Source organism: Oryzias latipes, chromosome 1 (assembly GCF_053564925.1).
Source record: "Oryzias latipes strain Hd-rR chromosome 1, Olatipes_Hd-rR_3.1".
NCBI lineage: Eukaryota > Metazoa > Chordata > Actinopteri > Beloniformes > Adrianichthyidae > Oryzias > Oryzias latipes.
Genome location: NC_136237.1, coordinates 39,605,066 through 39,628,688, shown reverse-complemented (window position 1 = coordinate 39,628,688; position 23,623 = coordinate 39,605,066). Strand labels below are relative to the sequence as shown.

Below are 23,623 nucleotides of genomic sequence, written 5' to 3'. Positions count from 1 at the left end.
TTTTGTTAGTGGATTATTATTATTATTATTTTAGTTTCTTAGGAGATTTTGACTCTATTCATTTTTTCTAGTTTCTCCTTTAGAAAATGTAACCTCACTTAAAGTGGCTGTATAAGGGGGGGGGGGGGGGGGGTAAAGTGTAAATGCTAGTTTCACTATTTAGCTGCAGTATGACTGAAACCTTCTACAACGAGGTAAGAACGTATTTTCATTTGGAGGTTTGTCCTCCAAGTTGCCCCTCATTTCCATGATGACAGAGAACTCGCATTTTAGATTCAGGTCAGCTGTCTGTGCTCCTCATTTCAGTTCCTGCATGTTTTTATGGCTCCTCTTTGTGCTGTGGAGTGCAGCCATGGTCATCCCATTGATTGTAAATGGGAACTGGACTGAGTGGCGTTCCAAACAGGAAGTACCTGCTGCATCCAACAAGCCAAAATCCCATAGAGGTCTATGGAGAAATAAACAGCTGTAACTCAGTCATTCTGTTGGTCAGACTGACTATTCTTGCATTGACACTTTTTTCTTTTCCATGTTCTGGAAAATCCATGATATTTTATCTGTAGTACTGATCATTCAGATGCATCGATAAAAGTAGGTGGTCTCATGTCCAACATCCATCACATTTGACTGACAGATTCTCCTGAGGCCACTTTCACGTGGTTGGGGTTTGGCCGTCTGAATTGACTTTATTTGGTTGGAGCTGGCAATGAACCATTTTCTACACTCACTCGGTCCAGGTCTCATATACAGTCAAAGGGTCGTCCTTGATCTGTTACGCTCTGGTTGGGAGCTTGTCTGAAGTCTCCAGGTGTGCCGAAGCATTTGGTTCCTGATTGGCCATCCGTGGAGCTCGCCGTTCTTCTGGAGAACGGGAGGTTTAAAGGTCCAGTTGAGGGTACGTACACATTCAAGAAAGCCTGTTCGTGCCTTGATGTATTATACAATTATTCCATGTGGCCCCTGCAGCTTTTCCCAGTATCCCAAATGGGAGGAACGTTTTCTTCCTGTTGGGAAGACAGAGTTTCAAACCTGTTTTTGTTTAACAGGTAATAGTGGAGTCCCGCAGCACCACGGCTGTTGTGAATTTGTCTGAGACTTTGGAGCAACTGTCCAGACAGGATTCTGGTTTACCGGCTTCACCAGATGTTGGTAAGTTCCAGTTAAGTTCCAGTTTCATAAACTTAAAAGCTCTTTCTCCTGATCACATCCTTGAAAATGTCCCATGAAGCAGAAACTTCATGTTCAGGCCTAATTCTGCCAGTTTAAACTGATATTTTTAATCTGATACAGCTGTTCTTTTTAATTCTGTTTTTTTAACTTCCAAAGATTGTTTGTCTGGACAGAGGATCACTTCTGACATTTTTACAATATGCAAATTTTAAATTACAAAATGTAAAAATAGTTTTTTTTTTTAGTTAAATGATCTTTTTAAAATCGTTTTTTCCTCTTTGTTACTTTCATTACAAAGTCAGTAAATTTTGTTTTATCTTAAAATGTTTCCTTCATTTATATTTCAACACTAAAGCCCCAAATCTTTCTCTTAAATTCCTGCAAAGATTTAAAAGAAGCATCATTTTATGAAGACACATCAATGTGAAGTGATCTTAAGAGAAAGATTGAAGTTATAATCCTAAAAAAAATGTTTTTTTCTTTTTGCCAGTGCTAAATAGAAGACAAACTGATGAGGTTTTATTCAAGGTCAGACAACTTTATTTGCTTTAAACCTTTCAAACAGTGACAACGGCGAATTTTACATAAAGAAAGACATCTTAAGTTCAGCAAAAGAAAGAAGGAACACGTTCGATCACGGCAATATAAGTTTTTATCTTGGAGAAATAAATAAATATGAGCGAAAAAGAAATCAAATCTCCAAGATTTTTCTACAAAGCTGAAAGGTCCGGGTGGAGTTTTTTTATTTTTCTTAGGCCGTCCACACAGCCATCACGCAAACGAAGGTGTCAAGTCACTCAAACCAAACTAAAAAGCGTCTGTACTCACAGAAAAACTGATCTTGGAGATGTCATCTTTCCTATTTGCAGAAGAGTCTACATTTTTACGATTTATACAGTTTCGGGAAAAAATGCAATTACTGATCTCACAGGCGACTTTTCTTCATGACTGCTAATGAAAGCAGCCTCCTTAACACTGCTGTGAACAGATTTGTAGATTTAAAAAATAAAAGGTTTTGTTCTGAAAACTTTCAACATAAAAATCATAAGAGGACGAAACGGCTCACTAAAATACTCTTTCAATCTGAATGGAAAAAAGTAAAAATATAACAATTTAAAGTAAATTGCATTATCACAGAGTGCTTTTATTGTGGCGGTGCTTTCACAGAAACGATCAGAGAGCTGAAAAGTTGCCGTCTGTGTTTTTATTTGCTCCAGTGTCGCTGTCCCTCCTCTGCTGCTGGTGGGAATCAGACCACCGGTTAGCCTCAGACTCCTTCTGGAATCTTTGGTTTGGCACTCAGAATGAGACACGAGGAATACGTCTTACCTTCCAGGAGTCCGCGGAATTCTTACGATCATTGTTTCTGAAAAGCAGCAAGGCGTTCATTACAAATTTGCTTCTAGAGCAAAGTTGTCCCCAGAGCGAGAAGGTCTTCAAAGGACTTACGTGTAACCTTCAGCTCGCCGCTTCATGTCCAGGCTCTCTTTGTCGTCACTGTGATGCTTCCTCCTTTTTGTCCTGAAAGAACCGTCAAAAACCGAAGTGTGTTTGTGTGTCCTTTAGTGGAAAAAGAGGAGATGTGTTTGAAGTCTCACCTGATGATCAGAACCACCGTTGTGGCGATCAGACCCACCACGCTCACACCCAGCAGGACGCCCAGAGCGATCACCACGCTCATGTCGGCGGGCTCACTTTGAGAAGTGGATTCTAAGTCAAACTGAACATCAGTATTGAACACTGAGCTCAGTTTAGCCGTCACTGCAGCCGACTCACTCCTCAGCTTCCTGAGGAACCAAACGAGACTCAGAACCTCCGTCTGAAGACCCACCAACAGCTGCAAGAAACGCTCAAAAACAGGTCTACATGAAAAGAAAATGGAGGAAAATCTCACCTTCTGACATCCTCAGAGGGGACGACTTCTTCATCGTCGAATGCTACAAAGCTGACCAAAGTCCTCACAGAGCTTCTCAGCACCCTGGAGACGGTGCCTCCTTCATTTGAGCTCGTCACCTGGATGCTCGTCACCGTCCAGTCAAGAACATCACCTAAAGCCCTGAGGGGGGGAAAAGAATTAAACTTCCAACCACTTCCCACACTCATTTAATCATGAATTTTGGCTGAACTCACTCCTCCAGCTCTGAAATCTTATTCTCTACAGTGTTTGCAGGCTGGTTTAGTGAGATGATCACTACGTCACTGTTGCTCGCTCCTTTTTGGATCTGGACCTAAAGGCAGAAAGCCGGTTAATTTACTATATATAAGTTCTTATTTTAATTAAAAATAGATAATGTGGATCAATTTCTCAATATTTAAAAATGGCAATCTATAAAATATAAATGATTCCAGGCTAAAAATGCAGAGAGCCCAGGATGGAGCCCTGAGGAACTCCATGTGTTATTGAAACTTTACAAATGACAGATGAAGCCACTTGGATGAGCAAAAGAAGATTTAATGCCCAGTTGCTATGACTCTCTTACAAGACGACGTTGCCGGGATGAATGAGAACCTTCACCGACATGTCCACAAATGACGTGGATTTCCTCAGGGTTCCCTGCGGGGCTCTGTTTTTTTTTTTTTTAGCATGCTGAACTCGTGTTGGACCGAATATTTACACTAAAATCCAGCTGGGGTTAACATGAATGTCACATGACAGTCGCATGATCCCCGGATGTTTTTGACACTCAAAGAATGTCGTGTCCCACGGTTTCTTTACGATTCGCAATTAAGTTGTGAGGTTTTGTGAAGTTTAGAGTTTATTTGTTTAGCACATTCTGTGTGCAAAGACCATTAAGAAATTTTAAGTAAAACAATAAAATAAACATTTAATAGACATATTAAAGGGGGAGATCAGTAAAATGAAAATTTAAAGAAAGTTAAGTGAGGTAGGTAGGTCAAACTGTGGACGTGAACTTTTGAATAAAAAATGATTTAACAAATTTAAATAAACTGATGTGTGGAGATAAACATTCATCTCTGGCTCAAGCTGAGCAAAATGATATGACACACGCTATGAACATATGAGGAATGTGGGCGTGGTTAACCAAAACCTCCGTTGCCATGGAAATCCAAAAAGTTACTTTTGCCGAATCTTCTAAAAGTTACATAGACACGTTCCCCACCCCCAGGCGACCAAAACATCCTATGGTTGCTATGGAGATAAAACCAACAGAAAAGTTTTGACAAATATTTTTTTTCATGAGTTAGTCATATCCAGCTCTTGCCCCCAGGCAGATGGGGGAGAGTGAGGGGCGTGTAGCAGCCACTCGGCCAGTGAGGCCAGGTTAAAAGGGGGCAATTCAAAGCACTCACCTTCACTTTGGCTGTGGAAATGGACCCCCGGGGGTCTGTAGCTTTAACCTCCAACTCTATCGACTCCCCATCCAGACCTGCTGCTGAAACCACGTAAACCTGACCCGAGTCCTCATCGATCCCAAATGCAGAGCTGTCTGACAGACTGTACTTGGGCTGTTCTCCAACATCGGGGTCTGAAGCCTGGAGTGGACAGAGGATGATGGGAAATTAGCTTTAATGATCCTTTTAAGCTAAAAAGTGCAAGAAATGAAATGTAGTAAAAGAAATGTCAGTGAAGTTTCAGGAAGTTTTGTCATAAAACTTGTTTATGTGTTTTCTGGAATCAGAAAGCGTTGTGAAAACAGCTGGCCGGACTTTTCGTCTCTTGATGATGTGCTGCGTCTTTGCTGCTCGCTGACACATTAACTGCAGCAGATTGGTGGTTTCGGATCAAAGTACGCAGCAGTTCTTATCATCATGACAGCAAGAGCTGATGCAGTCACACCGGCAATAAAAGATGAATCCCAGCACACGGAAACTGATGGAAGCTGGCCATTTACCTTAACTTGGGTGACGGGGGTTTTATACGGGGCAATGTTGATGACAGCGGCTTCATAAACCTCCTCTGTGAACTTTGGAGGCTCGTTCACATCCTCCACGCGAACTCTGACCTGGGAAAAGTCACAGATGTTTGCATGAATCATTTTAGGCGTTTTATGACGGAACAGGTCATGTTGTTGGTCTGGATTTAACGTCACGGCAGCAGGAGATGGTCAAAAATAAGGGGCCGATAACACGGGTGTCAGCAGGACAAACTACCATGGTCACGGCTGATGTGGGCGGCGTCCGCGTGTCCACGGCCTCCACTTCCAGGATGTACCACTCCTGCTCTTCTTTGTCCAGCTCTGCTGAGGTCAGGATGGAGCCGTCGCTGCTGATGGAGAACAGCTCGCCGTGCGTTTTCAGCACATAAGAGACATTGTAGAGGTTGCTTCCCGAGGAGGCCGACACTTGGCCCACCGCTGTCCCCTCCGGCTGATTTTCAGACAGGCTGAAGTTGTAGGAAGACTTCAGGAAGGCCACGTTGTCCGTTATGCTGGCTATCCTCAGATGAATCTCAACAGCAGCTGCAGGAAAACCCAGAAGAAGCCGTTCGGCTCTGTGACTGTCATTGACCGTGCTGCTCAATCAACATGAAGATCATTCATGCAACATGGAGAAAACGTTTGTTTTTTCAACACATCAAGCTTAAAAATGTTGTGAAAGTTGGTATTAAGGCCTGATCTCTGCTATAACAGCTTTAACAGCTCTCGGTGGACAACAGATGAAAAAGAGCCGGTGGGCTAATTCTGGCTCATGTCATGCCTTTAATGTGTCTCGGAGAAATAAAGAAAACTGAAATTATAATTTAGTGTTTACATCTTCATTTAAAGATCCAGTGCTCTGGAAATTTCCCAAAATGTCTCTGCATTTCTGGTTTTAACCTGTTATATGATATTCAGTTATTCATAATAAAAAAATTCTTTATCAGAGTATTATTTAAACAGTTTCTGTTCTCATAAGAGTTTTAAGTCATTTTTTAATTTATTCATGAAAAAAATAAAAAGTCTTTGCAAAAACTAACAGAAATTATGTGTGGGGAAAAAGAAAGTCACGGACCCGTGGAGTTTAGAGGCGGCTCGCCGTGGTCTGTGGCCATGGCTGTCAGCTCCACCACGGTGTCCTCTGTCAGAGCGCTGACCTCAGAGGTCAGAGTCACTTCCCCGCTCTCACCGTTCAAGGCCAAATATTTTGAGCTTCCTTTCGAGAAACTGCAAACAATATAAGGAAAATGCACGCCATACAGGTTTAAAACATAATTTGGCATCAAATATTTGGAGTTTTATATGAACAAATTGTAGTGTTTCCGTGCTGCAGACTAGTCTTTTATGTTGTAGTATTAATAATATTATTATTACTCTATATATAAATGCATTTTATGCTGGTTTATAAACTCTTTTACCTTAAATAGAATGAACACCAGAGTCTCTTAAAGTCTGACGACAGTTCTGAGCTTCTGTTAAATTTTATGAGTGTGAATTTGTGTGTGTTTTTGTGTATGTTTTTATTTTTAGGTGGGTCAAACACTTTGAGATGCAACATTGTATCACACCGGCTTTAAAAATAAAGATAATTGTATTTAAAAGAATATTTAAAACCTCATATATTAATGTATACAGTCTATCTAAATGGAATAATAAAATGCAATGTCCGGGATTTTCATGTTAATAAAGTTTTGAACTGACCTATAGGTGATCATTGAGTTATTCCCAGAGTCCGGGTCGGTGGCGGACAGCTTCAGCACCACCGTCCCTTCTTCTGCGTCTTTCAACAGGAGGCTGCTGACGTAGCTGCTGAGGCTGAACTCAGGCTTGTTGTCATTCACATCCAGGAGGCGGACTGTGATGGAGGTGATGTTCTGGTGCGCACATTTGGAAGAAAAAGGAAGCTGTTTATTGGGTAACTATGTTTAGAATAACCAGTAGAACTTCTAAATCACAACATTTGTAATGGATAGCAGCCCTCCTGTCTCTGCTGCTTCATCAGTTGACTCGTTTTAGTATATCTTCTAAATCGGTTCATTCCCTTTCGGGATCACGGGGCTGCTGGAGCCTATCCCGGCCACTCGTGGGCGAAGGCAGGGGACGTCCTGGACAGGTCGCCAGTCCAGTGCCCAGAGAAAACCCACTCGGGCACGGGGAGAACATGCAAACTCCACACAGAAAGGTTCCCCATTGGTGTTCTGTTTTAGGTCCCCCAGCCGGGACTTGAACTGGGGGCCTTCTGGCTGTGAGGCAAGAGTGCTAACCACCGCGTCACCATGCAGCAAAAAAAAACAAAATCCAATATGCACAGAAAATCAGAATTATTGCAGCATCAGATTGGTGCTCCAATGTTAAAAAAAAAACGTGAAGTGACAATAAATAGTCCTCTGAAGACAGACACGGCTGACATGGTCAGATAATCCAGTATATTAACTCATGTCAAAAGTAACAACATTTTATTTATCTAAACCAATAAAAAAAGGCAAAACATTTTACAAAACATAAGGAAACTAAAAAAAAATATCTTAACATCTATTAATAATCAGATTATTCATGAAACCTTTATTAAACAGAATATTTTGATATACCCATAACTCTACAGCTAAAAGAGGTTTTGAAATAAGTTCAATTTGTTAAAAAAAGTTGCTTTCTTACAAAAGTTTCTTTCTGCCGCAGATATAATTTTTTCTAATTTCCACAAACATCAGAACATGTTACAGAAACATTTGCACACGGCTGATTGTAGGACCTTTTCTTACCTCTCTTTGCGGGCTGCCATTGTCGGAAGCCTTAATAAACAGTTCGTAGGTGTCTGTGGTCTCTCTGTCCAGAGGCGCTACAGCCAACAGCATCCCATCCTGCAACACATGACGGGACCTCAGGGTCAGCCAGCACGACTGGTGTCAACACCACCACCACCATCTTATAGGGCTGTTCTCCTCATGTTAGACTCTCAAATGTGGGCATGCAGGGTGATGATGCTCCCTGACGTTTTTTATTTAGTTGTGGATTTGGTGGACGCCCTCCGAGCATCACCACAGCAGAACATGAGAGAGCAGCAGTCTGTTCCTCACCTCCCTGAAGCGGAAAAGTGGGTGTGGAGTGACGAAGGACAGGGTGACCTCTCCGTTGGAGCCGAGGTCAGCATCTGTGGGTACAATGGCGAGGATTTCCCCCGGCGCTTCCGGTGTGTAGCTTCCCTCTCTGATCTCCAGGGGGTCGGGGATGCTGGGGAACTGCGGCGTGTTGTCATTGTAGTCCAGGACGGTGACCTCCAGCTGCGCCGTGGCGCTTAAACCCTCAGTGGGCTGATCCACCGCCACCACCTAAAAACACAGAGATAACAGTTTCCCTCTGCTGCCACAGAAAGGCTTTTTTTAGCTTCTGCTATGACAATATCAGACTTAGGGTTGGTTGCTATGGTCACCAGTGTTGTTGAGGAGTTTACATATATCATTTGGTGTTTCATAGCCATAAATTCTGTAGATAAGCTGAAACAAAATGGCTTTCATAGGCCGTCTTTTATTGATTCGTATAAAACATCTCCACAGGGGGAGGGGCAGCGTTTGCTTCAAATTCCTGAACTTCTCAACAGGAAAGACGTTTAATTTTGGAAAGATAGGAAAATTTCATTCTTTTTTTCCTATTTGCTCTTCATCTTGTGGTTTAGTTTCGCTTCTGTTCAGCCTTGTTTTGGCTGTGAAGTTTTTGGTTTGGACAAAGCTGGATGTTGTTCTTAAAGTTTTATTAAGAGTCTGTTCAAGTCAAGGCCAGTAGTGTTGAATTGTTTCTACTCCTTTAGCCACTTTTTTTTACTTCTAATAGAAACATTGTTGTTACCTGCTTCATTTTTCTCTGGTGGTTTATTTTGCTAAAGTTATTTTACTTAAATTTGTGCCTGATGTCTGCTTTTTTAAACCAAATTCTATAGCAAATAAAATGTTTATCTATCTATATACCCAGGCTGTGTCCCACCAAAGTGGGGTAGCCTAGACAGGGCACCCATTCTTACCGCCCTGCTTCTCTTCCCCAAACCCTCCTCCTTCAGTGTGTGCGTGTGTGTGTCTGTGACTGGTCTAAAATAAATAAAATGTTTATGCAAGGGATAAAGGACAACAGACGACGCAGAAGCGAACCATCTGTCCGTTAATTTCTGATAATGGACACCTCAAAGGGCATTATTCTGCTTTTTTTCTAGGTCACTTACAAAAGAAATGTGTATTTAATCAATTTTTACTACTTTAATATTGGGATTTTTTAGGTTGGAATCACTTTTTCACAAAAAAGTGGACTATTTTAGATGTGGTGTGGCGTGTTGTCATGGTAACAGGTGGTAAAGAAAGCGAGGTATACGCTGATGGTCATGATAGGTTAAAAAAGCATTGTCTCAGAGAGAAAGTTCACCTTTTCTGCTTCTTTTTGTCCAGATGATGAAGCAAAAGTTTGTTTCAAAGAAAAAAAGTCTAAATTTTTTGGTTATTTTTTTTTTTTGGTTTAAGAAATGGTAATAATTGGAATATCAACTGGCGTTTAGGCCAGCGCAGGGATATTGAACATTTGGGCTACGTGACCGGAACTTCTTTTTTAGGTGTGGCATATCACTTTTTGAACCTACAGCACAATTGGAATCGAGTATTGCCCCGGACCATGGTATAAATGATTATGCCGTTCCATTTTTAAGTCTAAACAATATTTGTTTTTTATAAAAAAGGTGTAAACTTTATCACAAACATTGAATGTGTTTTTAAGTTATAAAAAAAAAACAAAGAGTGCTAAGTGATGTTTTTTACCTCCAGGTTGTATTTGTCTTTTGTCTCTCTGTCCAAAGTAACGTTTTTCTTGAGGGAAACAACTCCCTGTTTGTTTATTTCAAAGGTGTCACTGGGAGAGACGAGGAAGTGACCATTGGAGAAACCGCCCTGAAGATGAAGGACAACGTTAGTTAATGATCAGAATTATTACACCTATGAGAGCTATAATAAAACCAGAAATATCACAACCTCTTATCAGTAGTCAAAGTTGCAGCTTGGTTTAGTAATGGCACGACTCTTGAAGGTGATCAAGTGGTGAAATTAAATATTAACCAATAGTTTTGTGGAATTTGGGATTAAAGACAATGTAACAACAATAAAAAACAGATGTGACAGAGCTCCAACACTGAACCCTGAGGAACTCCGCATTTGATTTCTGCTACAAATGATAACAAAAACAGCTGGTACCTTTGGTAACTATAAATGTATTTATTTTAAACAAATATAAAAGCTGGTAGATCAACAAATTAATTTGATTTCATTCAGATAGTTTGAGGTTTTCTATTATACATAAACTAACACAAAAGCAGCATGTCATAAATGACATATTTTACAGAGCAGATTAAGACACTTACCTCGTCTCTGTCTGTGACCTCCAGGAGGAGGATGGACGCTCCAGAAGCCAGGTTTTCAGAGATGGACACCTCATACAATTCCTGGTTGAACTCAGGCGGATTGTTGTTCACGTCCTTCACCACTACCACCACAGTGGCGTTCCCAACCAGAGAGGGACTCCCACCGTCAGAAGCTTGGATTTTCAGAGTGTACTCCTTTACCTCGCTGTAGTCCAGAGGCTGGACCAGCCGCAGGACTCCACTGGAGGCGTCCAATGCAAAGGCGGCCGGATCTGAGACAGGGCTTTGCTGGAAAATACTGTAGGAAACTCTTGCGTTCAGTTCTTCATCTGGATCTTCAGCTGACAGGGTGAGCAAGGTTGATTCCACTGCTTCTGTTTCCAAGACTTCCACTTGATATGCATCTTGAGAGAATTTTGGGATGTTATCATTGACATCAGATACTTGAACTGTTAGGGCTGTGGTGGCAGACTTGACTGGACGACCCTGATCTTCGGCCAGCACCAGGACAGTGTACTCTGCTTTGGTTTCCCTGTCCAATTCACCAATCAGGCTCACCATCCCAGACAAAGGGTCAATGGAGAACCTCCCCTCTCCTCCTCTCAGTGAGTATCTGATCTCCTTGTTGAAGCCGCTGTCCTTGTCTGTAGCTGCGACCACAGTGATGTTGGATGGTACCTCTGCGTCCTCGGGGACGACCTCTGTGACAGATTCAGAGGCGAAGACGGGGCTGTTGTCGTTGATGTCCGTCACACTGACCTCAACCACTGCATTGTCGGTGGTGGTGCCGTCAGTGATGGAAATCCCCACAGAGTAATCATGAGGGGCTTCGTCAAAGTCCAGCTTCACACTGGTGGTAAGTTCGCCGTTGTTGGAGATGGAAAACTTGTCGCCTTCACTCGTAACTTGGAGGGTCACTGGAGGGTCAGTCTCGGGTAGTTTCAGAAAGCTTACCTGAAGACATACAAATAAGAGTCTAACTACCACAGGCCTCGTATTCAGATCAATTAGCATCTAATTAGGTGACATTCCAATAACTACAATATCATAACCAATACCGAAAATCTGTGCAAATTTAATGTTGAGCTCACTTTGACAATAAATGCTCCGGGCTCCTGCTCTTCCTCCACCACACCTGTGAACACTCTTTGTAAAAACTGAGGGTTGGAGTTTCCAGGAGCACGAATCAACACCTGAGCTGCTGAGGTACGAGGTACAATGCCCCCTATAGGAGAGAAAGAAAAACCTGTCAATTTTCCATTTGGCTTCTCTACTGTGTAATCTGTAATTAATTTTTAGCAGTAGGGGTAATGATAAAAATTGTCACTGAAACCTACGGTCTGTGGCTGTTATATAGAGAGGAAACTCCAAAATCTTGTTTTCCTGAAGGGGGATAGTTTTTGCCAGTGTGATGGCTCCAGTGTCTTCATCCATTGAGAAGTATCCTTCGCTGTTCCCAAACTCAATGCTGTACTTGATCTGTCCGTTAATGTCAGCATCTGGATCATTTGCCTCAACCTTTGGTTGAAAAAAAAAGTGAATTAATTTGAAAAGGATTGTCTCTTAGCAACATTTCACAAATAAGAAAAAACATGATATCTGAAGTCTAGAAAGTAAAGCAAGATTAAGAGTTTCATATTTATCATGAATAATTTTGGAGATTTGGGAAGGAACCTATTAACCATGAAGGAAATGTAAAGGTTCTGATGTTGAACCCTGAGGAACTCCAAAGTTGATTTTTGTTGGAAAATATCATTTTGGAATGCTTAAAGAAAGGTGTTTTAAATTTGTTTTGAAAATATTGTTCACCCGTACACTAATGTAGCTACATATAGCTTATAATGAATGTCGTGTTCTACAGGAACAAATTACTATGTTGCTGTAACAAAGACATGTAAGCAAATAACATTGAATTCTAATGTATATTTGACCTATGACTGTACAAGAGAACTAAATTTAGTGACCCCTCTACCTCTCGCCTTCTAAAAAGGAAGTTTCCGCTGGCTCCAAGTGGAGGGGTGTGGCCTTCCAGCAAGCTCACTCCTGATTGGTGAGAGTCAACTTAGACTTATTTGAACCAATCACTGCACACTGACATCATCTGATTCCAACATGGTGGTGTCTATACGACGAAAAAAGGCGATTAAATTGATTTAGTTTGGTTGAAGCTGAAAGTAAGTCGTTTTCTGTGGGGGACGTCACACTCGCTCAGTCCAATTCAAAGATACAGTCAATGATTTTGGGTAATATTTTATGAATTACATGTATTAAGAAAAACTTACTACCTAAAATGTAATGAAAATGTAGTAAAGCATCAACAGATTGTAAAAAATCATTTTTTTCCCCAGTTTTTTAGCCAGTTTAGACTTTTAAATTCATTTTTACTTGAGTTGCTGAAGCAAATAGACAAAAAATGTCATACATTTTTGTGCTCCTATTTTTTAAAAACCCAGCAGGTATTTGTTCTATTGTAACAGACTAATCATCTTAACCTGCTTTTATTTTGTAGTATATTTAAACTTTTTCTAAGCTGGATGGGCTTCAGATTCTCTTTCTTGTCTCTAACTTCTACTTTCTTCAGATCTGATGGCCAATATTTTCATTTCCATAAACTAAACCGAATAACGGCAAGTTTTAGTCTTTCAATTGTTCTTCTTGTGCTTCAACTTTACGAGAAATTAACAATATTATTAGTCATAAATAAACCATTTTGTTCCTTAACTAAAAGTAAAATGATACATTTACTAGTGCAAGCCATTAGGTTTTACTAACATTTTAATTCCTCTGACAATAATATTGTAAAGTAGGGGATTACTTTTAATAATAGTAAAGGGGTGTAACACATCTTTTTAGTAAAAACGTTCATCTACATAACAAATTTTAAGTTATAACAATCTTTTTGTCAGTTACTTTCTTTCTAAAAGAAAAAATGACTCAGAGCAGATTATATTATAACATCATTCAGGGAAACCAACGTTGACCTCTTACCTGAACCAGCTCCATATCCACCACCTGATCAGCGGTCACCTCGCCCTCATACATGCTGCTGGAGAAGGTGGGGCTGTTGTCGTTCTCGTCCGTCAGAGTGACGGTGACCTGAGCCGTCGTGACATGATTGGGTACGTCTGTCTCTGTTGCTTCAATCTAGTGAAGGATAAAACATGCATTGAGTTTCTAAGCTGCATCTAAAAAGAGGTTTAAAAGACGCTTCAGCTTTTCACCTTTTTAAGTCCCGCCCATTGAAAGGCATAAGACATTAGACAATTAGCCATTATTTCTAGAAAAACTTGAGATACTTTTTTATCTGAGAGTTTGTCAAGTGTCCAAACATTTTGAGAAGTAAATTTACAGGTTTTCCTGCAATTAAATAGAATGTATTTGTTATCCAAAATCTAAAAAATTATTTTGTACATAAGACAAAGAGACATCCTTGGTTACCTAAACAGGACAAGATTTCATTTGACTTTTCTGCAATTTGTTAGACCTAAAATATTAGAGGATACATTTTAAAAGAAAGTGGTTTAAATCAGGAAACAATTTTCACTTTTAGCTGAAAAACTAAGCTCACCTGAAACACAATGGCCTCAATGGTTTCTCTGTCCAGAACTGCTGAGTCTTTCACTCTAACGGTGCCGTCAGGGTCAACCGAGAACGGAGCAGAATCTGGAAGAATCCTCAGAGTTCCTACAAATCCTCCCTGAAGGACCAGAAGACAGAAGAATGAAGTCATGCATGATATTAAAAAAAAGACAAAGAAAAGGCCAAAAGTTATTTTTTTTATTCTTTTGAGTTCAATTCCACCTCATCCAGATCTGTGACAATCGCTTTGAACACAACAGCATCAACAGGGGAGTTTTCCAGAAATGTGATGTCGTAGTTGTTGGTGTCAAAGGTCGGAGCGTTGTCGTTGATGTCCTGGACTGTGACGGACACCACAGCGTCAGCCGTCTTCAGTCTGTCGTCTGTTTGTGCCGCCTGCAGAGAGCTCAGCATTAGCTGCTGACATTTGACTTTGACACTTTGGTGAACATTTGACCAAGACAGAGACACCTCAGAAATCATCTCTCTCAACAACAGTCAAAATCCAACAACAAATATATCTGACACAGATTTGTTAGTGCTTTTTACAATGTTCTTGAATTTAAGTCACGTTCTTTAACACACATTCAACTGATCCCTTTATCAAATTACCAGTTGGCTCTTTTTTTTCTAAGTGCAATTTCTCACATAAGACAAAAATCTAATCAAAGAGCAGCTCTGAACAGGCTGTTTTGAGCCGGGATTGTTGGTGCAAAAAGGTAAGAGTCACTTTCAATCATCATAAACCAATGACTTTATTTAAAGATCACCTTTCATCAACATGCTGCAAAACAAAAGATGCTTGGCCTTGAAGACGTATTTAAACCTACGTGAAAAAGTCATAAGAGACAATAGATGGTAGAAAAACCATTTAAATGATGAACATAAAATGAACACAACATAAAAGTTGTCTCCTAAAAGAAGTCATTTAGAAATGACCAACCCTAAGAGGATGCAATAAAAAGAGACTGCTTATGACAAACCAAAGTTTTGTGTGAATTTGCAAGACCTCAAAAGCTTTTGGAAGCTCTCAGTTTTTATAAAAATCATTTACAGTGGTTTTTTTTTCCAACTCTGATCATCTTTTGATCTATTATAAAAGCATCTCCGGAAGTCTTTTCATAACGATTTTGCTCTTTGTTAGCCAAAATCAACATATCTGTGTTAACATTTCTGCAGACCGGGAGTTCGTTAGAAATTCACCTCTGAGTTTTTGGCGCAGAGCAACCCCACCACTTCTTCCCCTCCCTATTGCTGAGAGCTCTCTGTCTACACTCTCTTCAGCTAGCCTTCAGCCCCTCACACACCAAAGCTTACATTACCGGTGCAACAATAATAGTGATCAATAGTAGTTTTGAACCAGATAACAGATCAGACTAGGAAAACAAAGATCAAATAGATCATGGATCTATTTGTCTGCAAGTGGACGCACCATAATGGAGCTTGTGGGCGTCCAGCGTATCTTTACGTTACAAATATGATCTTTTGCACATTACCTTTTTTTCCTCTTCTCCTGATTCCAAACTATTTAAATAAAAAAAATGCTTAAAATACAATTTTAAGCTGTATTTTCTCCATGTATGACCTCCATCAGAAAAATGCTACAAGAACATGTTAGAAACACTAAAAACATCAATTTTATCGGAGTGGGTTTTTGAATAAAAACTTTAGCTCTTCAGCTCAGTTTTTGTGGCTCAAATCTCAAAATTGATGAAAATAAAAGACTTGACCTAAATCTAAAAAAATGAAAGAAATAAGTGTCAAAGGACAAATGTATCACAATTCATTATTTCAAACCACTGAAACGAAAAACCGAATGTCAGCGGGTCCACACTCTGCAGCATCATGTGAATGACTTCTCTGCTGTATGACTTTCAGCACCATATGGTGGTGGTGGTGGGAGGGGGGGTCGGTACCTTTATGCTGACGGAGACGATGCTGCTGCTCATCTCCTCTCTGTCAAACGCCGTCCCCACGGACAGAACTCCAGTGTTGGGGTCAATGTTGAAGTTGGTCACATATGCATTAGGAGACACTAGAAAACACATTTATTGACCATCATCTTTCAGTTTTCTAATTGCAACTTTAAATGTTAAAGTAAATTAAGCATTACGGTACATCTGGAAAACTGAAAAAATTGGTGTATTAATAGTTTGAAATAAAGGGTATTGGTATGTTTGTGTTAAGTGTCAAACTTGTGCTAAATGCAATATATTTATTGTTGTTTTATTACATCACACCAGGCTTTTTCTTCATTGTTATTTACTAATTAATAAATTTAAAAAAGGATTATTCTTAATTTTTGGCATTTTGTTGTTCTGTTTTACACAAATCAAAAATTTAGGTTTGGAGCGAATCTTGGTGAAACTGAAGTGTTGCAACTCTAATAATTAACCAATAACAGAAACGTTATTCCAATACGGTGGAAATGAAACTAGCAAAAGAAAAGAATTGTTTTTAAAACTATTCCTCCTCTGATGGTTGAGGGTGTGTTCTGTTCTGTTGTCGTTTACCTGTACTGATGCTGTAGGTCACCGTCATGTTGATGCCCATGTCACCATCTTGGGCTTTTATTGCCTCGGGTAGGATGTCGGCAAAGGCCCCATTCTGAAAGAGCAACAGACAGTCGTATGGAGAGGATTAGCCACCTTCGGTTGTGACATCATCTGTAGGAGAGGCACTGTGGCGTCCACAAACCTCATTCTCCTGAATCACCGCCTGGTACAGACTGTGACTGAAAAAGGGATTCAAGTTATCTGAATCCACAACGTTGAAGACCACAGAGGTCGTGTCGTTTTTTCCATCGATGTCCTACAGAAAGCAGTGAGGATCAGAGGTGTTTGGAGGGTTGGGCATGGTGTTCTGTGTGCGGGCGCTTACCTGCGCTGTCAGAGTAAAACTGTATCTAGGGGCATTATTGTAGTTCAAACGTTTCTTCAGAATAAAAGCTCCTGAATTGGACACGATGAAGTCCTCAGAGGGCGGAGTCTATGGACAGATGGTCAAATAAAGGACCAAGAAACACATTTTTAAAAATTAAATTCCAAAAAAGGAAACAATCATTACTACTTTATAAGAAATTATCAATGGTTATGTTTATTTTCAGAAATGCAATTTTTTTGTTTTTGTTTAATGGAATCCTATAAGTTCACAGCGGAAACATTCATCTTAGTTGTGTTTGGCTTGTTTTTTGCAGTGTGTAATCTAAATTATTGTCTGTTTTCTGTTCGTTTCAGAGTCTTACAAAGGAATAGGTCAGCCGGCTGAACGTGGGGGAGCTGTCTGCGTCCTCAGCTGTGACTCTGAAAACCTCCGTCTCCAAGGTTACAGTCTGATAGAAGAGAATTTGTTTTTAAAACACAGACGGATTTGCTTAAGGTTTGCAGAAAACTGGTAACATGACACTAATGAAACATGAAAAGCATTGCTAAGCAGCAGTCAAAATAAGATACAACTAATAAAATTAAATATTGTTATTTTCTTAATTGATGCAAACAATGTTTTGGCAAAGATATATTGTCAAAAGTGACTTTTTAGCACCCAAAGCTTTAAAAACAACACATTTCAATTTGGCATGTAATTTCTTAATGTTTTAATAGTAAAAATCTTTATAAACTAAACAATATAAAGAAAAAAAGACATGTTTGGTTGTTTATTTGTGCTTTTCCTTTTCACCATTATATGATGTTTTGTGTGTGAATCTTTTAGGAACTTGTGCTTCTTTTGCGTAGAGATTTGGCTAAAACTCTACAGATTTTGCGTTTCCAGACTGACCTCAGAGATGTCTGTCGTATAGAGCCTTTCTGCAAACACCGGGCTGTTGTCGTTGATATCATTCAGCCTCAGCTTTCGATAGTTTTGGTACTGAAAAGGAGTAAACAAAGCTATAACTCAAAGATAAATTGCATGAAAGCACATTTCTTTGTTATAAATTGATTGTAGGAAAGATTTGAAGATGCGACCAACCCCGAAACCGTCATCACACTTAATGGAGTAATACAAGACTCTGTCCGTCTGAAAGAAAACAAGATGAGAAATTCTTTTTCTGATACAATCCTGTAACGAAGATGCACCACAGACGCTTTACCCAACACTTTGGCCGGACTCACAAGTTTCAGGGCGTCTGCGTCCAGCACCTTCTTTGTGCGGATCGTTGCTGACGTATCTCCAAGACTGAAGCTCATTTCCAGATACTCCAGATGATCAGGGAAGGCATACGGTACCAACAAAATGTTTGCTCCCGCTTGAATACCTGTGATCACCTCGACATCGCCTACAGCAATAAAAGGAGAAGTGCAATTTCCGAGATCAGTTTACAGCCCTGAAGTTAAAGCTACGTGTATTTATCATAAAATCATAAGGAAAAGACTTTGTTTTTAAAGTTTGTTTCTTGAAAACATGGTTTCAGAAATGGAACCAGCAGCTTACCCTCGTAGCCCTCATCCACTGGGCCCAAATTAACCTCATCAGATTGGCTTGCACAGTTTATGATGGAAGTTCCTGCAAATAAAAAGGAACTTTTTTATAAAAGTAAAATACAGAGGTCAGTTACCTAAAAAGGTTTAAAACAAATGCATTCATGTTCAATTATGTCAACTGTTAAATACTTTCTAATGAAATAAATTGAAATATTTGTTTTTTAAATTATACTTTCAGCTTTTTTTGTTTATGAATATATATTTGACTCATTTATATTTAGATTTTCGTACGCTTGATCTTTTTTTCTTCTTCTTCCTGCTTTTGTATGCGGGGAATATTCACCTAAACAAGTTAAAAAAGACACTCAAATCGGAAATTATAAGATTTTTTTTTTAGTGAAGATTCTTAAAAGAACGGAAAAATGTCAGATAATCTCGGTGAAGCAATCAATATAAAAAAATTTTTGAGTTTAAAAGTCGTCCAGAAGAGAAAACAAAGAAGAGCTTTCAGCTTTAAAACGCTATAGACAAAGATTTACAGTCAAAGAAAAAAAACGACAACAACTGAAAACAAAGAAATCATTTTCAAATTTTATGTAATTTTACAAAATAAAAGCTTTTTTTTATTGTCGCTTAAAGTAAAAGGAATGGTGGCATATTTCATAAAAGCCTTTTTTGTCAAATACGGGAAAAATAGCTAAGTAATAAAAGTAAATACTTTAATACATTTAATTGATGCTTTTGTTCAGTGTGATTTTAAGTTTGACATATGACAATTGGCTTACAGAAAGAGCACAATATTTGCAAACCTCAGATTTCAACCCTCAACCAACACCTCAGCAGATGCTTGCTCAACCCACCAAACTGGTTCACATATATGAGGCATTTTCACTGTAAATTATTAGCAACCTGTGCAAACCTTTTATTGCCAAAAAAGTGGGTCTTCACTAAATTATAAAATGCAAAAATGAAATTATTTAATACTATAACACCTCGTCTGTCAATTATCCTGCACTTTAGTGGAAATACACTTTTACAATCTACGTTTTATTCATCATTCACTTCTTTGGTACTTTGACCTCCCCAATAAAATGGAATGGAATCTATTTATATGATAAAGTGGATCAAAGATCAGAACAATTTCAGTAAATCTGATAAACCGTTTAAGATACAACCTGTGGTTCTGCTATAAGTTAACTTGATTACATTAATGTTTGGATTTCACCCCAAAATAGCTTCATTGCACAGTGTAAATGGAAACAAATAGAATTTGGCAGCAAGATAAGAGTGTTTATCTGTCAGAACTTTTCTCCTAAAGTAGTTGTACAGAAAATCAGTGGCTCAGTATTTTAAAAAAATAATTTATTTTAAGTAAACACAGTGAGGTTTGCTCATTAACTGTGTTTATGGCTTATGTTGACCATGAATCTCATCTTTAAGGTCATCAATACTATGATTAGGTATGTGGGTTTCACTGGATCGAAGGCTTTTGACGAGAATATTTACTTACAAATGCAAATTATTGTTATTTAATTGTTTATTTTCAGGATTTAGAACCTACAGGAGATTTTTTTAAGTTAGGAAAAAGAGGATTTTTTTAGTGAAAACTGTCTTAAGATGAGAAAGGCTGAACCCCGGACAGATTCTTAGAGGAAGATTAAGAAGCCATTTTTACTGATTTAGAGTAGGTTTCGTTTTACAGAAATAGAGATGTCTCAGTTTCGTTTATTTTTTTTGTAGATGTCAATTGAAAATGTAGACATGTCCGCTTACAGAAAAGCACAGAGGAATCTGAAACTAAGTTTGGATTCTTTGCTTTGACTTTTGTTTCACAAAACTTTAAACCTACTCATAAATATATAATAAAATACAGAATCACATCGCAGAAAGATCCAAAGCACCTGATGTGTTTTTCTTCGTTTCTGGTTTACAGACTAAAACCTGACCTCATGTAAAATCCATCCATGAACTTACCTATGGGGGCTCCAGCAACAGCCCGAACACAAGCAGAGAGGAGGCAGACCCAGAGCAGCCCTCGGCGCTCCATCTCAACCCGGTTCCTGAAGGCTCACACTGACTCACTGACTGGAAAATCGGTTCTAGGAGACGGAAAATATCCGCGCCCTCTCTGCCCACAATCCAGTTTTATTGGAGCTGTAAAATCATTCGTGGACTCGTCATCGTGTCAAAGGTCAGGAGGAACAACAACGCTGAAGAGCTGTTTACAAAAACCCAGAAAGAACAAATTAAATTAACATTAAAGACAAAAACTGGCTTCTCATTTGGTGTTAAATGTTGTTTATTTTATTTGCTTTTTTCACATTGGTTTGCAAAACCAAGAAGTTAAACATTTATAAGCTGTAGGGCAACCTTAACATCAAGGTTTAGTTGTTTTGGGAGCTATATATATGTATATTTTAATATTTACTGTGTGTGATGCTAGTTTCCAGTAGTTTTAGTCCAATTAAAATGAATTTAAACACTATCTAAACCATTATTGACGAATTAAGAAAGGATTAAAAGCCAACATTAAAGAGTCTGTGAGGCATTTCCTCGTTTTAGATGTTCGTCAACTGTTTATCATTTTCAAAACGATAAAGTTCTTCTCATATTGCAGCACCATGTCAAGTCTGACCAACAGGGTGAGTTTGCTTGTATTCAACCAGCGACAGAAATGGCCCAAAAATGACCTAAAATTGTAAAGTAAAGCTGCAGCGTTACAGCAGGGCGTCAGATCTCTGGCAAACACATTTCTGATACAATCTAAACTCATCATCTGCAGAAATATGTTTTAAAATAGATAAAACACGAAGGCCGTTACCCAATAGTTCACACTTCACGCGTCAAGTTTCCCCAAATGCTGCTTAGAATTTCACAACTGCTGTCCGGCCATGACAAATGCAAAATGTTGGTTGACAGATCTACATGCTACACTCACTTCCCCAAATGACAGGGGTCTGCTGGAGCCACAACCTGCAGCTTTGGAGGGGAAAAAACATTTCACAGTTTCCTTAAATTCTGCAGTGAAGCTAAAATTTAAATTAATTACTTTAATTTGAAAATGCTGTTTTTTTATATGTTCTTGTAGCATTTTCTGACAATGGAGGACATTTATTATGGAAGCATTTGTGAAGAATAATTAAAAATAACAGTCAAAACCAGAAATGCTTTTTCATTTTCAAAATGAAGCTGCATTTTTTTGACTCAAAATTAAAATGAAAAAGTAATCCCGCCAAAACAGCTTATTCTGTCACCTAATTAAAATGATAAAGAAAATGGTATTTGGCATTTCGTTTTCAAAAAGTTCTCTGGTAAATGTGTAGCAAAATCCATTTAAAAATGTCTAATTTGACAATTAAAATGAATTAACAGAAATGCTTTTTAATTTGCAAAATGTAACTGCATCAAATGACTCAAAATTAAAATGGAAAATCAATACTTCAAAATGTTTTTTCATTTTCTACTTAAAAACCGCTTACTCTGTGTCATACTTAAAAGGAAAATGCAAAGAGGGGATTGCATTTTTACATCCACCCTGCGAATAGTGTCGCATAATTCAATTTGACTTAGCATTTTCAGAGGGGAGGCGGGGCGATGACGTCAGTACTATCTCCATCTGTCCGGCTGCTAAGAGACACATGCTAGGAGCAGTGCGGCCAGGCTTGTAGCTTTGTGTTAGCGGCAGAGGAGAGGGCTTTGTGACAGTTGTGCACTCCTGATGATTGTACACAGCTTCTCAGGACTATGTAGGAGCAGTGCCACCCACAACTCAGAGGGAAACTGCTGCTTTGCAGATTTTTTAATCTAGGCAAAAATTGGCATAATCATAATTAAATGAACAATGGGAATGATTTAAAAACAGATCAAAAGATGATTTCTTTAAAAATGTTTTCTCATGATAACGAGAATCATAATAACCCTAAAAAAAAAAAAACGTGCCCCTTTCACCCTTCCGTGGGTGGTTTCTCACTCAAGCTCGGGTCCTCTACCTCTGCCTGGGAGCTTGAGGGTCCTGCAGTATCTTAGGTGTTCCTAGCACTGCGCTTTTCTGGACTGAAAGGTCTGAGATCTTTCCAGGTATCTGTTGTAGCCACTCCTCCAGCTTGGTGGTTACTGCCCCGAGTGCTCCAATTACCACAGGCACCACTGTCACCTTTACTTTCCATGCTTTCTCCAGTTCTTCTCTGAGTTCCTGGTATTTCTCCAGTTTCTCATGTCCCTTCTTCCTGATGTTCCCATCGCTTGGCACTGCCACATCCACCACAACGGCTTTCCTCTGTTCTTTATCCACCATTACAATGTCTGGTTGGTTCGCCATTACCATTCTAACAGTCTGGATGTGGAAGTCCCACTGGATTTTTGCCCTTTCATTCTTTTTTTTTTTTTTTTTTTTTTTTTTTAACTTGTCCTGTCCAACAGCTAGGCAAACAGATGAGAGCTGAGGGCCTCTTGTGTTGGACATATTTTATTCTAACAAGAGGGGTTATTCATCTTCAGACAAACCAAAGGTATGTCTGAATAAACCCCTTTTGTAATTGAGGCCAAACTTTATTAATTTCAATCATGTTTGAAAATCTTTGGTGTTAGACCGGACGGAAAAGGAAAGAGGGGAACAAGAGAGAGGGACGTTAGAGAGAGGGGGGGGTAGGAGGGTGATAATAGGAGGGGAAGGGGGGTAAGACCATGAAGCAGCATAGAGCAGGCAGGTTTACTGGTTGTTTATCGTTACGGTACGGTTCAAATGTAGTACAAAAAGGGCGGGGCCTGTTCACACACACTCAAATATTATCAACACACCTGCTAGCCGCAGAAATGTCCACATGTCAACATGCACACAAAACAGATAGTGTTCACGAACGCATACTTATGCCTTTAAACCAACTAGTGTGAAATCTTTCATTCATTCAATCATGCAAACTATTAGTGCAAAGGTGAGCTAACACCTGTGCTCAGGTGAGTGTTTATGTTCTTCTAAAATGGATGGTGGAATGTGAAAAGAAGGAGGAGGAGCGCCCAGCCACCCCCACACCCATACCCCCGCCGCAGCAGCAGCGGCAGCCGGAATTCCCCCAGCGCCACACGGGAACAGGCAGGGAACAACCGCCCCCCGGGCGACCAAGACCGCCACCCAGGCCAGGGCCAGCAGGACCGCCGCGAGGCCCCCAGAGCCAGAGAGCAGGGAGGCGCAGAGG

At 39.6% G+C, this 23,623-nt stretch overlaps 1 protein-coding gene across 4 annotated transcripts in view; it reads right to left on the bottom strand.

The window, feature by feature from the left end:
- LOC101174245 (protocadherin Fat 4) overlaps positions 1-20,557 on the bottom strand; it is a 242,581-nt gene extending 222,024 nt beyond the window's left edge. The window contains exons 1-30 of one of the 4 annotated variants that reach the window (XM_078947468.1): positions 20,406-20,557; positions 18,442-18,513; positions 18,123-18,286; positions 17,980-18,027; positions 17,788-17,877; positions 17,258-17,344; positions 16,894-17,001; positions 16,711-16,824; positions 16,527-16,620; positions 15,930-16,048; positions 14,236-14,409; positions 14,003-14,131; positions 13,423-13,578; positions 11,772-11,952; positions 11,526-11,659; positions 10,435-11,388; positions 9,839-9,967; positions 8,123-8,374; positions 7,808-7,906; positions 6,750-6,922; positions 6,124-6,275; positions 5,284-5,591; positions 5,025-5,135; positions 4,483-4,665; positions 3,301-3,398; positions 3,065-3,226; positions 2,769-2,957; positions 2,620-2,691; positions 2,500-2,536; positions 2,341-2,409 (exon numbers count right to left, since the gene is read on the bottom strand). In XM_078947468.1, the coding sequence (XP_078803594.1) occupies positions 2,344-2,409; positions 2,500-2,536; positions 2,620-2,691; positions 2,769-2,957; positions 3,065-3,226; positions 3,301-3,398; positions 4,483-4,665; positions 5,025-5,135; positions 5,284-5,591; positions 6,124-6,275; positions 6,750-6,922; positions 7,808-7,906; positions 8,123-8,374; positions 9,839-9,967; positions 10,435-11,388; positions 11,526-11,659; positions 11,772-11,952; positions 13,423-13,578; positions 14,003-14,131; positions 14,236-14,409; positions 15,930-16,048; positions 16,527-16,620; positions 16,711-16,824; positions 16,894-17,001; positions 17,258-17,344; positions 17,788-17,877; positions 17,980-18,027; positions 18,123-18,286; positions 18,442-18,513; positions 20,406-20,478 (4,728 nt within the window). In that variant the 5' untranslated portion in view covers positions 20,479-20,557 and the 3' untranslated portion in view covers positions 2,341-2,343. Of the gene's footprint in view, positions 1-1,687; positions 2,410-2,499; positions 2,537-2,619; positions 2,692-2,768; positions 2,958-3,064; positions 3,227-3,300; positions 3,399-4,482; positions 4,666-5,024; positions 5,136-5,283; positions 5,592-6,123; positions 6,276-6,749; positions 6,923-7,807; positions 7,907-8,122; positions 8,375-9,838; positions 9,968-10,434; positions 11,389-11,525; positions 11,660-11,771; positions 11,953-13,422; positions 13,579-14,002; positions 14,132-14,235; positions 14,410-15,929; positions 16,049-16,526; positions 16,621-16,710; positions 16,825-16,893; positions 17,002-17,257; positions 17,345-17,787; positions 17,878-17,979; positions 18,028-18,122; positions 18,287-18,441; positions 18,514-20,405 lie in introns of those variants that run through there. The other 3 variants (XM_078947479.1, XM_004065621.5, XM_011482863.4) reach the window with 3 other exon arrangements.
- Positions 20,558-23,623: the final 3,066 nt, after the last annotated feature.